The sequence below is a fragment of the Lutjanus erythropterus genome, chromosome 19 (genome assembly GCF_056507025.1).
Source record: "Lutjanus erythropterus isolate fLutEry1 chromosome 19, fLutEry1.hap2, whole genome shotgun sequence".
Taxonomy (NCBI): Eukaryota; Metazoa; Chordata; class Actinopteri; order Lutjaniformes; family Lutjanidae; genus Lutjanus; species Lutjanus erythropterus.
Window position 1 is genome coordinate 31218130 of NC_139335.1, and position 15350 is coordinate 31233479.

Below are 15350 nucleotides of genomic sequence, written 5' to 3' on the forward strand. Positions count from 1 at the left end.
TCAGTAACTGATTAGTTTAAAGTCAGAGTGCTGCAGCACAAGCAACATTTAAAGAAACTACTAAATGTTATATTTGTTGGACATCAACAAGTTCAACAGCTACACCACATCCATGATCAGAAAGATATTTCAAATGATTCATTTTACACTTTCACAGAAATGTATTTTAAACACGTGGAACAGTTGTTTTTTTGGCACTTCTGTTCAAGTGAATTAGCATGAAAGTTTGTTAATTGTCAGATGATAACTGTGTCAACTTCAGGTGCCCCAAAAGCAGAGATTCAACTGAAGACTTTTGTTTGTTACGTTCATGAACTCTTAATAAAAATGACCTGCAGGTACAACCTGAATACCTGTCTCCTGAGGAAACATGTGGTCACAGTGAATTTCAGTCCTCCAAGTATTTACTCCATTTCTCATGATCTCCTCAAACTTCACCTGGTGTCACTTTCACAATAGTTCTCTGTGGGGACTGCAGTCATGGGAGTATGACATAAACAGTAGGGGGCTTCGTTGTTGAGCACTAGAGTGTAGGAAGTGAGATCATCAATGTGAGCTGAAGTCCAATGTCCACTTACAGAGGGTGGGACTGTTTTAGCTTAGTTTAACTGATTATTGAAATCCATCAGTTTGTGTAACGTGCATTGTTGGTTACAATGACCTGCTGTGCCCAGTCAAACCATGAATTCACCCAGATGCTACTAACAAGCCACGCCCACAATCATCTGAAACTAGTGGTCCGTGGGCCAGATACGGTAACCTGACACACCAGAGGGTTTGTTACACAGACCATCTAAAAACTATTTGGAAAAGGGCAAGTACTTTCAAATAATATTTGGCAGGTGATTGGATGAACCATCTATCATGTCTAACATGGGCTAAGTTCAACCAATCAGATCAAACTCATCAACTCATGATCAAGACAGTGAGGAGAAGAGTGAAAACATCTTTTCCATGGAGAAAAGCCTTCAGTGCTGTTCTTTGCTCTTCTTCAATGATGAAATACTCTCCAGTTCTGATATAACTGATGCTCTTCAGGATCCAGTAGTCCCTCCTAGGATGCTGTTTAGCTGCACCACCTTTGGTGCAGACACAAGTGGATAACTTGAAGCCTGGCAAGATGGTTTCATGCATGATCTTGTGAATGCAGCTTGAAAATTATCAGATATGACCCTTTTGATTTTTTTTTTTTTTTTGGCAACCAATAGGCAGCATGGAAATCGTGCTGATGTGTGTGATATAATAAATAAGACTAAGGTATATATCACTGAGCTACTTTGACACATTTCAACCAACCAATACAGGGAACCCGTGTGGTCTTAAAAACTTGAAAAAGTCTTAAATTTAATAATCGTAAATCAAGGCCTTGAAAAGGTATTGAATTTTGTTCACAAGTCTTAAATTTTGTTCTGAAAGGTCTTATTGTTTCCCTTTCTTACTTACATGATACAGCGCTATGAGTTGTCAAACATATATTCAATGTTATTCAAACACAGGCATCCAGGGATATGATAGGCTGTTTCAATGAGCCAGGCAGAGATCACACGTGGGACTGTCTGTTAGATGGTTGGCTGTTATGGCTAAATGACTCGAAATACGACTGGGTTCAGCCTGTACCAGGTAATGAGTGGAAGCTCAATGCCATTTGTGCCGTAAAAGTTTCAAGCTTGGAACCATGGGACACACTGCCTTGGACTCAGACATTGAGAATGCTAAACACTTAGCATACTCAGCAACAGGCACCGATATCACAGTTGTGCATGATGAACTCTGCAACAAGCACCTCGGCTAGCAGCGGTATCCAGCCTACCCAGCTGGGTAACATATTAGCAGCAGAGCTTTGAAGGCTGTACAGCCTCTACTGTAATACATTGACACACAGGCCCACGCACAGACGTATTCACGCACACACACCCTTCACACAGTTATTGTGTTTTATATGACTGTGTCTGATGTTAATATAGTGTAGAGATTGCAATATGGTTGGGCAATTGGACAACTATATCGTCTATCAATGATGGGCTGAGCCCATCGCCAATGGCTTTTTTTGCCCGATTTTTAGGGCAATATTTGTCATTTTATTTTGCAAATGTAATAGTCTGCAGAGTGACAGCCTCTGACAGTGGTTTCATCCAGCGGCGCAGTTCACACCCATTCAGCTGACCATGAGTGCACTGAGCTGGGTGACGAGTGAGAGGAAAACAGCCTGCAGAGTCAGACTCTTTAAACTCTTTCCACGCAGTAAACTGAGGATTTATTTTGACCAAACCAGAGTTTGTGACTGTTGGAAAAGTGGACAGACTAACAAAGACGGTTTTGGTGAGTTTTACATGTTTTTCTGTAGAGTTATTCCGAGGTGTTAACAAGCCAATTAAGTTTGTATTACTTCGGTAAAAGAGAAACTTGAATTCATAAGGTGAACGGTTGTATTTCTCCATTTAAAATGGAAAATAAGTGTGAAACCCCGTAATTTTTAGACACACACATTGTGAGTTTATTTTGTCCACTGGACGTAGTGAACGTCCGCAGCATGCATAACATAGTGAATTTGCCGCTTGCGCACATCTCCCAGCTGAGACCCGAGAGGTCGGGAGAAGGCGGGTTGGGGGATGATGGTATCGCCAATCGCTGATAGATGGGTTGACAGTGATCATTTGGACTTTAGCATATCGCCCGACTCTAGATTACCACAGCTTTGAAGGCTGTAGGTTCCTTTGTGTAATGTATGTGTGTGTGCACGCACATGCACACACACACACTCCTCACTAGGGGTGCAACAGATAAAAAAAAGTCACGGTTCGGATTGTGTCACGGTTTTGAGTCATAGATCGGATCATTTTTCGGATCAGCAAAAAATAAAAAAGTGGTGGGATTAGGGTTAAATTGTTTTAAAAATGCACTTGTCTTTGATCTTTGTCTGTCTGTAATTATCACCATAGTTATATAATGTAATAATAATGATAATAGTAATGATAATGGTAATAATATTAAAAACTTATACAGTGCTGTACTATATATATACTATACATATATATATATATTAGATCATTATACACTGTACAGTATAATACACAACTAGGCTCTGTAGTCTGGCTCAATGTCCCGCCTACAGCACAGCACAGAATACGTGCAAGGTTGGTCTTAAATTTCATTGGAAGTGGTGTTAAAAAAGTCTTAAAAAGTTTTAAATTTAAGTTGAAAAAGCCTGGGGGTACCCTGCAAAAACATATTGGTAACATCTTTTCAAAGCACCTGCTGTGTTTGGTTGCAACAACAGCCATTTGTCCAGTCAAACCCCACTTTGCATTCTGGGGCAGAGAGTTAACAGATATCAACAGAAAAGTAAAATGGTCAGATTCCTCAAATTCCTTGATATAAGAGGGTAATGTTATGTTATGTTTGTACGTAGTTAAAAACTGCATTGACATTAACAAACCTCAGTAATCCTGACTATATTCATAACTTGGTAATGTTTAAAAAAAGCTGTGATTTCCTGTGATCTCAGTGAAAATACCACCTAACATCATTATCATGCTGGAGATCTTGATGACATGTCATCCTCTTATCTGTCTGCCTGAGTTCCTGTAAGACACCATAAAGGTGTACATTGCATGAATGTCACATGCTTCTCTCTAAACACTAAAACTAAATTACAGACAAACGTCTATAAAATAATGCACTGGACTTTAAACATTATGGTGCAGCTGTGTATGCAGCCTAATATAGTATGATGTGCTGTGGTCACAGTGGAAGATGCTGAATATAAAATCTATATGGTGATAAATTCAAGGGGAATAGTAGAGTTCATTAGGGGTCAAGACAGGAGAGATTAGTTCTTCACACTGCATTTTTTAACAACTGAAAGCTTTTGACTTCATGTTTTTTAAAATCAATTTATTTATCCTAATTTATTTGTCCTTGAACTTGTCTTTTTGTCATCATGCCTGGAATCTCCTGCTGCCTTATGACAAAAACTGCATTTCCAACCACCAACTTGTATGCACATTTTCAGTTTGCACAAAAAGAAAAAAAAAAAGAACAACAAATAAATTTGTTGAATTGAAAAGATACAGTGCTGCTGGTTCCTGACTTTTTTCCAAGTTTTTTTGTGTCCAGTCTTTTCCCACAGGCTCTGGGTTTTTTTTTGTGATGGTTCTAAGTTGAAACTTGTTATTATTAATGTTAAAATGACATGTTTATAATATTCTTAAATAGCTCAGAGGAATTCTAGATTAATCTAAAATTTGAATCAGATCACTGATGGTTATTATCCCACAGACAAATACTGCTGTTAATATATGCAGTCATTAAAGTTTACTACAAATGATGGCTGCATATTGATAAATACATAAAGGAATTGTATGGAATTTATGTTGTGGTGTTTGGTGTTTCATTTTGAAAATGATAATCTAAAAGAATAAATGCATTAATCTCTAAGTCAGATAATTATCATGAGAGATAATAAAGTTTTGATGTCAAAGGTCAAAATGACACTGATGTACATTCTAGTAATTATGGAATTCTGGCACTTCTAGTGTTAATTTCATCGTCATGCTTCACCCTTCTCCTTGGCATAGAATTGACCCTTCACTTAAGCCCCGCCTCCAAAGCACCCGGAGGCACTTTTGGCCGTGTCAAGTCAAACCATGACACTCTGATTTGAATTTCCATCACCACTTTTATCATGCTGAGCTGTGCTGAGTTGAGCCTGAGATGGACCTGCTCTGTAGTGCGGCCAAAATGAGCTAGACCCGCCTCCAAGCAGGCTGACGTCTGTCTGACCACGGCCAACCTGTGACGACCCCTCTTTCTCCCCCTCAGACAAGTGAGTGTTTTCTATAAGTGTCTGTGACTGTGTGTTCAGCTTTCAGTCCAGCTTTAAGTTTAGTTTCTCTCCTGTGTCTCTGTTTTTACATTCAGGTATCTGCTGTATTTTACTGTCAAAGCTTTTTAAAAAGCACAGGACTTTTATTGTGAAGAATTTGTAGGAAGTTCAGTGTTTGTTGACTGTTTTACAGCTGCTCGACTCAAGCTAAGCTGCTCGTCTTCAGTTAAAGACACACCTTCATGCGAGTAGCCCTGTTGTGATGAAAATGCAAATCCCTGCCGTGCTGGGCTGACGAGCCGAGTCAAACTGAGTCAAACCAAGTCAGCACATGTGTGGAAACTGGGTAACAGGCTGCTGTTCATTGTGAATGGGACCTGACATTGGACCCAGTGACATCACAGAGGAAAGTTTAGAAACTTTAGTTTCAGAGCTTTGCATTCTTATTTTCACATGATATTTGTTCCTAATGCTTCTTGTTGAACGTTAACAAAATAATAATGATAATAAGAAGAGGATAAAATAACGTTGTCATCTCGTATCTCCTGAAATGATAACTAATTTACAGTAACCCTGAAAAAAATAAAAAAAAACATCAAATACACAAAGTGTTTCATGATCGCTGCAGTGAAATAAGAAACATTACAGGAGAGTTCATAATGACAGAGACAGGTACACTCATACTGTCCTTCATGCTCTGTATCAGATCAATGAAAAGGAAGTTGTAGGTTGCAGCAGTTCACACCCAGACCTCCGTGTTTTTAACACATACTATTTTTTTCTTAAACCACAGAGCCTCTTCAGTCTGTGGACACAGCTGGGAAAGTGACTGATTAAACCTGACACTATATGCAACATGTTTAATATGGTGTACCACAAGGGTAGGGAAATTTTCTGATGATTCAGTGTCACAACATGACCCCACACCACATCTGTACCCAAAGACACATGAAGTATGATTTTGCATCAGGTAGTTATAATGATGATTGAAATAAAAAATAAAGAAATTGATTGATTATTTTAGCAACAAATTTAATGCATCTCACCACCTATATGGTCACATGATTATAGTAGAAATATCATAGTATAGTAGTAAATAATGTTGCACAACAGTGTTTGCACTGCAGTCTGGTGTGTGTGTGGTCTGTATGGTTATACTGGAGCAGCCTGGTGTTGAATTCAGGCCATTTAATGAAGGTAAACACACAGACTGGCTGTGTCTAACAGGTATTGTGTTCAGGCACGGAATTTCTCAGAGGCTGCAGATTTATTCATCCATATGTGGCTCTGTGTGTCTTCAGAGACATTAAAAGAACTTTCAGAGACAGTAACATTAAAGAGACTTGATTAAAAGACCTTGCCCACCATTTAAAATTTGAACTCATTAGAAACAGCTAAGGGGCTTAAAAACCTTTATTTGTGTGTGAATAAGTGAAGGTGAATGATACAAATGCTAACCATAATCAAGCCTGCACGCATTGCGGCTCTGATTAATGGCAGGCCAGGAATAAATACATCACAACATGTGGATGCAATTTCTTGTGAGTTTTTCAGAATAATAGTGCAAAAGATGTGTTTAACATGGATTTTGCTATTACATTTCAAAATAATATGGAAACATGATCCCAGTATTGAAGTGCATTGTTGGTTTTGGTGAACATTGAGTTAGACAAAGACAATAATACTGATGATTTAAAAACAGATCTAAGTTAAGTTTAAAAAGGAAGTTCATTGAAGATAAATACTTTTGGTTAAAAGAGGGTGTTTACATAATGAATCATTACATGATCACATGACTGTAATTTGATTTGATTTGTTTAACTTGTAATGTGTGTTTTGAAGACACCAGTCACTAGCAGAGTGAGACGTCAGACAGAATGAGTTGTATTGGAATTAGTGTTTTGGTTTCATTATATGTTTTGTAGCACCACCTTGTGGGGATTGCAGGTATCTGCACTGAGGGAGAAGTGAACTGATAGAGAAACAGGAAGCAGAGTGAGCACAAGTGTGACAATCCTCTTAATCCTTTGCCTCCAAGTCCACAAAACAGCTTCATCTGTAAGTCATCTGTTATTTATGTTCATATTTGTATGTTTATGTAACTATTTCTTGACATTGGGTACAGTATTTTGATGGTGGTTAGTTTAGTTTGTTACAAAACTACATTACTGCACATTAGTGTTAGATAGCTGAAGCATTCTTACCTTTGTAAATTATATTTACTGTTGCGCTTTCATTGTTTATTACATATTTTGACATGCCTTTAAGCGGCTGTTTGCATTAATTTGTCAGTAATGTTTTACTAATCATGTGATGGGTGTTCTTAGGACCCAAAAGCAGCACTCTGGAAATCTGGGACAGTTGGTAATGGCCCTTTAATTTTACACAAGCAAAACAGGAAACTCGAGCTGACACACAAACACAGGTAAAAGTTCTTTCTTGGGACCTGGAGCCCACACACAGTCTCTGGATGTCTGACGTGAGGAATGGGCGGAGCCAAACCTGGACACAGGACCGAGGGAGAAGCCGTGAGCCCCCAGACCCGTACAGTTCCCTTCTCCAGCAGGCAGGAGTGATAGAGAGAGGCTTACTGGAGGCAAAGTCGACAAGGCGAGGGATGCTACAGCCTTGTAGCAGCACTGCAATTTCTTTACATTCTTTATATTAATATTAATTAACCAGGAATCCGTTTGTCCAGATTAGTCAGTCTGGGCCTGGATGAAAACCACTCTAACACTGTACCAGATATCCCCACACAGTGTCTCAGCCTGTCTAACAAGATGCTGTAATCAATCGTGTCAAAGGCTGCGCTAAGTTCCAGGAGCATAAGGGCTGAAAATGGAGGGTTGGGCAATTGTTAAAATATTCCATAGGCAGACCATCCATTGGTGACTGGGGACATCTTTGTCTCCCCTCCCACCTCCTCCCATCCTCTGGAGTCTCAGCTGGGAGATGTGTGCAAATGGTGAATTCACTACGTTACATACACTGCATAGGTTCACTACACCCAACAAACAAAATAAAGACATAAACTTTGAAGAAATTTAAATATTCTCACATCAATTGTCCTTTTTAAACAGACAAATAGAACAACACAGTCTCTGAATTCAAGTTTCTCTCTTTTTACCAGACTAAGACGAACTTAACTGGCTCGTTACCTCCTCGTAAAACACACGTCATTAAAACTCAGCTGAAAAGCATCATTAGTCTGTCCACTCTTCCAACAATCACTAACACTGACTTGGTCAAATTAAATCCTTAATTCACTGCATGAAAAGAGAACAAAGTGTCCAGCTTTGCAGGCTGTTCACCTCTCACTCCTCACACAGCTCAGAGCACTGAGTGTGTGTGTACTGTGCTGCTGGATGACCGACCATTCATCAGACCATTACATTAGCTAAATAAAATGACAAATATTACCCCAAAAATCAACCAGATCATCATCGAGAGACAATATATTCATCCAGTCACCCCACCCTGTGAGAACCTGCTGCCATCAGCAGCCAAAAATGTTATTTTCTAGTGCAGAAAGAAATGGCTTGAACACTTTTTTCTTTCTCTTTCCTTTTTTAATGTAAAAGGTGACTTGGAGGTTAGTCTATAGTTTTGAGGGAGGGAGGGATCCATTCTATTTCTTTTTCTTTTAGCAGTGGGCTCACACATTCAGTTTTAAAGTCATCAGGGACACAAGCATTAGATAAGGAAGTGTTAAAAACATAAATCTAACAGGGACACAATAAATCCCATTACTTTTTGTAAGAACTTTGTTGTTGTTTTGTTGTTTGTACTCTTATCTGTACTACTGTTTCTAGTTTCAGGTTCAGACAGGGTAGTGGGATAAAACAGGTTAAAAGTATCTTGTTGCAGGTGAAGAACATCAGAGTAAGAGACATTGGGAGTAATAGAAGCTCAACTGTAAGACACTTTGACAGTTTAGGTAGAAAAGTTCTACATATACACTCCATTTAACACTTTTAGTCTTGAGGTGAATCCTGTCCTCAGGAATATTTTTTACTCATCATTATTCTCTATCTGCAGTCTGGAGACACCTCAAACCAGCTGTGCAAGTGTTTGGATTTAGAGCAAAGGACTGAGAGTTTGTCCCCTCATTTTACACACCCAGTCAACAACTATAGACTAAAAGACAATGTAACACAGTCCTCTCAAGCTGTGTCCTCCATACATATAAATACATCAAGTTAAGGACATCCTGAAAAATGTCAGAGGGAATTTTTACTTTACAGTCACTTAGTGTGAGAGTTTAAAGAGTCTGAACATACAGTTTGTGAGTGAAGCAAAAATAGAAACAAGTCAGAGGTATGGCTTCATGCCTTTATGCATTGTGTTTTATTGAAGGTATAAAATGCAACATTTCCTATAAAAACAACACAGACTCATAGAAACATGATGGCTCTCAATCATCACTTATGATGGACTAGAAGTGTGTGGTGGTGTCTGTGTCTGCAGAGAACCTGCCTTCTGTCTGTATTTCATCATTTTTATCATTATTTTGCTGTTCTCAGGACACTTGACAAACTCAAAACGTTGGTATTTAACATCCTGGTATCTTTATGGTGTGTTCATGAACAGCTCAGACAAATCCCACTGATTCTACGTTTAAACAGAGTAAAATCAAAATAACATCTGTCAAAAGTTCCCTTCAAAATAAGTGAAAACACAAAATGTGATGAAAAACAAAGAAAATTGCCAAAAATTATTACAGGGTTAATTAATTACAGCTCAAAATAAGAAGTTATGAGTCATGAGTAATAACAGATCAATATATCTGATCAATGCTGCACTAAAGACTTTTTATATTGTGTAAAAATCAAAAAGTCACTCTGCACACTTTAGCATGTACATACACAAACAATTACATATAACATCTGTACATATAAACAGCAGTGTGCTCAGCATATCTGCATCATTTTCAAACCAAGTTATGGTTTTATTCAGCAAATCATTTGAGCTGTTATCATGTATATTTGTTCCATTGATTCAAGCACACTTCTCTTCTGCAATATGAAAATGTCAAATCCATCACTGAGCTGACAGACGGTTGTGTGGCAGCTAAGAAATCCACCTGGAAGGAGCACAAGCTCATTGTAGGTCCTACTGCTGGGTTTCTTCCTCCTCAGCAGGCCCTCCTTCAGCTCCAACATCATCAAGGTTCTGATAATCCACCTCAGTCGTCTCCTGTTGGCTTGATTTCTTCTGCCCTCTTCTGGCCTGGAGAGACATAACAGCATGCACATGTCATTGGTTGCATCTCTCCTCTCTTCCAGTTATTATTCACAGAATGAACTGTGGATTTTAGCCTGTGAGGAACAAAGATGTACACAGTACCTTGTAGAAGAAATAAAGGACGATGATCACCAGCAGCAGAATAAACAGCACAGTAACACGTCGGATTATACTTCCATAAACTGTTGGATCTGTTGAAAGAGATTTACATGATGAGTACACACACAGTAAAGATATAATATACTGTGAAATACTGTGATCTGTTGGTTACTTGTTTGTTTTGCACCAACATAAATCCACATTGTCACTTTTCATGATAAATGGTTCAATACTGGAAATGCAGATGGTAATAAATGAGTCTATTGGCCACAGGCGCCTATTACCCTTGAAATTTGGAACAAAACTGTTTTATTACAATATTAGGAAACACTTTTGATTTAACCATATGTTTTTGCCATATGTGCATGTGGGAAGCAGGACACAAGAACATTTCTTCTGCAGTGTTTATTCATGGGCAAACTGTACATTTACTGCCACTAGACAACTTCACTTGTCTGCTCTGAGGACTCACTGCACATATACATCTTGTTGATGAAAAATACATCAGGACTGGACTATTTTTGGTGCATCTGGCTAAATCTTGGCTGAACTATATATTATATACATATACACATACACAGAGACAAAACATAGAAATACTAGTATGAGCAGCAGACATTAACGGTGCCCCCATCAGTGGCTTATGCATCATTCAGTCCTTGTTCACCCATGAATTAAAACAAAGCTTCAGTTCTGGCTACTTACATTTTATGGTGACGCTCATCGTTGCTGTTTCAGGAGAAGTGAATTTCCTTGAGGACAGTGTGACTTCATACACACAGCTTTAGTTTCCCTGGTGTTCATTCTCAGCTACAGGGAAGTTGAAGGAGGCTGAGTGGTTGACTGCTGGCTTGGTGTCAGTGATGTTGGAGCCAGAGAAGATGAGAGAGAAAACACCTCCAGGATAGCTGGAGTTAATGGAGCAGGTGATGATGAAGCTGTAACCCCTGGTGACCTCTGCACCTTCAGGACCCCAGACCAACCCTCTGTTAGGAGATGTCAGGGAGATGCTGGGCTGCTGCAGTGGCACTGGGTAAAAAAGGGTAAAGAATATAAAAAATATATGATGAAGACCAACGCACAACAAGACAAATACAACTAAACCATTAAATGATAAAAATGGAACAAAAAATGAGGAAGCTAAGCTAAGAAAACAGCAGCATGGTTGAAAGACACACACTGACAGCATCCCACAGAAAAGCAATGACACTGTCACCAATCAAGAGTCTTTTTCTCCTAACTGGGCAGCTTTAGTAAGAACATGGAGGACATGGAGACGGAACATTAATGCAGCAACATCTTCTTCTTCTACAAGACAAAAACAGAGCAAAACTCCTGCCTTATGGCAACTCTGAGGGGACACACGACCTTAAAACACAGAAGTTTTTTAAATCATGATGTTGCAATGGTGTGTCAGTGGTCAGTGACTGTCAGTCATCGGTGAAGGATGATGGCATTGACCATCAGCCCAAACCCCTAATACTCACAGCCAAAGAAATAGGCTTTTGTTAGTTATAATGAGTATGTTAACCATAGCTAACACTGTGTAAATCCATTCTCTTTAAAATACAGTTGCATTTGTTGTGGATCAAGCAACATATTCACTTTTAGACACTCTGCTCTGAAATGATGAACATGTGCTGCAGAAACCATGTGTCCTAGAAATTACATTTATATATTACTAAAGTGTTTGTATAATTAATTTTCATCTGGATTATGTCCAGAGGAAAAGAAAAGGTCAAAACAAAATCTTGTCTCTGTCTAACCCATGTCTCTGATAGTTGGTGATTCATCCATTCATCCATTTTCTTTCTCATGCAGCAACATGACGTCCTTCTCTTCAGCAACACTTTCCAGCTCCTCCACCTCAGCTGGTAAATTGATTGTATAAAAATGTAATTTCTAGGAGACATGGTTGGCTGAAGAGTGTGGTTACTTATTGTTTTCTAGTTTACTGCTGTGCCAACTGACACACATTATAAGACACAATTATTGGATGATAGACATGTAAAACAGTACAGCAGATGTTTACAGTGATTTGATATTCTGTAAATGATCCAAATGTTTTCTCACCTGAACACACCACACCAGCATCTTCATGATGTCCACAGTCATGTGTCCCAAATCCTCTGTGCTGACAGTCACTTAGAAAACTTTCACTTCCTGAACAGTCCACTTCATCAAGCCAGATTGGTCCAGTTCCTTTCCCAAAAATGGCTGGTTTTGTGGTGTTCAGTGCTGTACCACAACCCAACTGTCTGCACACAACTTCAGCATCATTTAAGTCCCACTCATCATCACAGACTGTTCCCCAGATGTTGTTGTAATAGACTTCAACTCTTCCAGAACACTGAGTAGACCCAGACCCAGCTAATCTGATCTGGATGACTATTGAAAGAAAAGACATACAGTCATACACAGTAATGTACAGACTTTTACACAGACTGTCAGTAAGAGTAACACTTTACACACTAGATTAAACTCAGTTAAAGTTTTTCATTTATGTAACAGTTAAATCAAAATCTAGTTAAATGAAATTAAGTTTAGTTGAATTCTGCTCTTTAATTCCAAAAGCATGCTGCAGGGTGTGGTTACCAGATCTTTTCTTTGTCTAATCTGTGCAACAACACAATCCAAATATAAAATTTTGTGCCATTTCTTTCACTGAATCTTGAAAGGTTTTGTGTTAAATTAAGTTATTTTTTAGCTTCCAGTGCCCACATAGTTTACTCTTTTTATCTTTGGAACCAACTAAATGTATAGAAATCAATTTATAATCTGATAAAGGAGCATGGCAATGTGAAACTTCAGATATATGTAGTCCACAAGACATAGAGATTGCTGTGTAGCCTAGACCACTTATCTACAACCTTTATCAAAAGAAAAAGAAAAAGAAATCTGACTGGAGCTGTAACTATTAAATTCTCTATTTTCCTCTGAGACTTTTCTTTGTTTGGATTTGGCAGCTAGCCTAGAGAGACTCAAGAGTATCAACAACATAGAGGAAAAGACCTGAAGACACACGATATGATGCACATTTTAAATGATAAAATATTAGAACTTTTTAAAAAATGTATTTGTTGTTTAGGCTACAAACTTTTACATGTGTAGAAAGTATCAACAATCATGAATATTTAAAATGTTAAAGTAAGAACTGTTGTTCTCATGAATCCAGCTGCCTCACAAGCTTGTTGCATGTTAATATTTGTTGCAGTTAATAAAACTGGTATTTCTTCTGAAAATAATAACTCTGTATAAGACAAGTAACTTTTCATGTCTTTTTCACAACTGCCAGAGCTGTAAGTTGACATCTGACAGCTTTTATCTTAAACTCAAGTCTGCTGCATCTGAACAGCTCTGACATGATGAGCCCCAATAATGATGTGACAGAGCTGTTCAATTATACAGAAATCATTCACAATACTTTATCCAAAAGTTTTCTCACCTGAACACACCACACCAGCGTCCTCACTGTGTGAACAGTTGTGTGTCCCAAATCCTCTGTGCTGACACTCAGTTAGAGAGCTTTCACTTCCTGAACAGTCCACATCATCAAGCCAGATTGGTCCAGTTCCTTCACCAAAGTGGTCCGACTGAGGGGTACTCAGTGCTGCACCACAACCCAACTGTCTGCACACAACTTCAGCGTCATTTAAGTCCCACTCATCATCACAGACTGTTCCCCAGATGTTGTTGTGATAGACTTCAACTCTTCCAGAACAACGAGAAGATCCAGACCCAGCTAATCTGATCTGATCACCTATATTCAGAACACAGAATACAAATAATTGCTGAATAAAACACAATCAATGAATCAATCTCTGATTGAATCATTGATTGATTGATTGGCATTTGGTCATGACAGAAAGTGCTCTTGTAAGAAACATTTGGCAAACCTTCTCAATAATTTACATACTTAACATTACTGACAAATACTGCAAGAAATAAACAGCACATTTCACATTAGATCAAATATTTGTGACAAACTTGGTCACCTACATTACAGTTTAATTATGGAGCAACATTTCACACTTGTTATTCTGCTCTTTAGTTTGAACAGCATGCTGCACGGTGAGGTTACCTGCTCTTCTCTAGACATCACAAGCCACAATGACGAGGTGAAAGAGCTGATAGATTATACAGAAAAGGACACATTTATTCAAAATACTTTATCCAAAAGGTTTCTCACCTGAACACACCACACCAGCGTCCTCACTGTGTCCACAGTTGTGTGTCCCAAATCCTCTGTGCTGACACTCAGTTAGAGACCTTTCACTTCCTGAACAGTCCACATTATCAAGCCAGATTGGTCCAGTTCCTTCACCAAAGTGGGCCAACTGAGGGGCTGTTAGTGCTGTACCACAACCCAACTGTCTGCACACAACTTCAGCATCATTTAAGTCCCAGTTGTCATCACAGACTGTTCCCCAGGTGTTGTTGTAATAGATTTCGACTGTTCCAGAACACTGAGTCGACCCAGACCCAGCTAATCTGATCAGAATGTCTATAGAAAAAAAAGACATACAGTCATATAAAGCATTTCAAAATTTACACAGAACATAAATACAAAACTACAAGGATTTTACACAACAGAATGGACTGACCTGCAGCAGTTGAAGATAAGGTCAAGAAAAGAGAAACTACAGAGGAGAAAAACACACTGAAATATAAGACATTCTCTTTGTGATATAGCTTCCTAATTGGAATAAATATAATGAATGAACTGTGAGGATTTTTAACAGAACATTTCTTCTGTAAACCCTCCTCCCTGTACTATGTGAATATAAAAACAATTAAGAAATGTAAGTTTGAGGAAATGTTTCTCACCAGTGATCAAACAGAACAAGTGTCTCTGTTGTGAGCTCTCCATGGCTGAAACAGACAGGATGCTCTGAGTGGTCAGTGTCAGAGCAGAGGAGAGAAAAATGAACTAAGAGCTGTGGTGCTGTGTGACACTTCACCTTGCTGTTCTTCCTGAATCACTTCCTCTCTTCTGGTGTTTTTTCAACTAAGATCAGTAACTGATTAGTTTAAAGTCAGAGTGCTGCAGCACAAGCAACATTTAAAGAAACTATTAAATGTTATATTTGTTGGACATCAACAAGTTCAACAGCTACACCACATCCATGGTCAGAAAGATATTTCAAATGATTCATTTTACACTTTCACAGAAATTTATTTT

The 15350-nt window shown here is 38.6% G+C and overlaps 1 protein-coding gene across 1 annotated transcript; it reads right to left on the reverse strand.

Moving 5' to 3' along the window:
- Positions 1-10952: 10952 nt before the first annotated feature.
- Positions 10953-15038, reverse strand: LOC146310120 (scavenger receptor cysteine-rich domain-containing protein DMBT1-like). The gene is made up of 6 exons (XM_084744250.1): positions 14996-15038; positions 14773-14808; positions 14358-14672; positions 13614-13928; positions 12242-12556; positions 10953-11197 (listed from the first exon to the last, which is right to left on the reverse strand). Exons 1-6 carry the CDS (start codon positions 15036-15038, stop codon positions 10953-10955), a joined length of 1269 nt encoding a protein of 422 aa, XP_084600376.1.
- Positions 15039-15350: the final 312 nt, after the last annotated feature.

Excerpts from the sequence above, each read along its gene's own strand:
- LOC146310120 (XM_084744250.1), bottom strand. The coding sequence starts at position 15,038 with ATGGAGAGCTCACAACAGAGACACTTGTTCTGTTTGATCACTG. Across the intron at positions 13,929-14,357 it reads CGCTGGTGTGGTGTGTTCAG|GTGATCAGATCAGATTAGCT; the intron begins GTGAGAAACCTT and ends TTCTGAATATAG. Across the intron at positions 11,198-12,241 it reads TGCTGGTGTGGTGTGTTCAG|TGCCACTGCAGCAGCCCAGC; the intron begins GTGAGAAAACAT and ends TTTTTTACCCAG.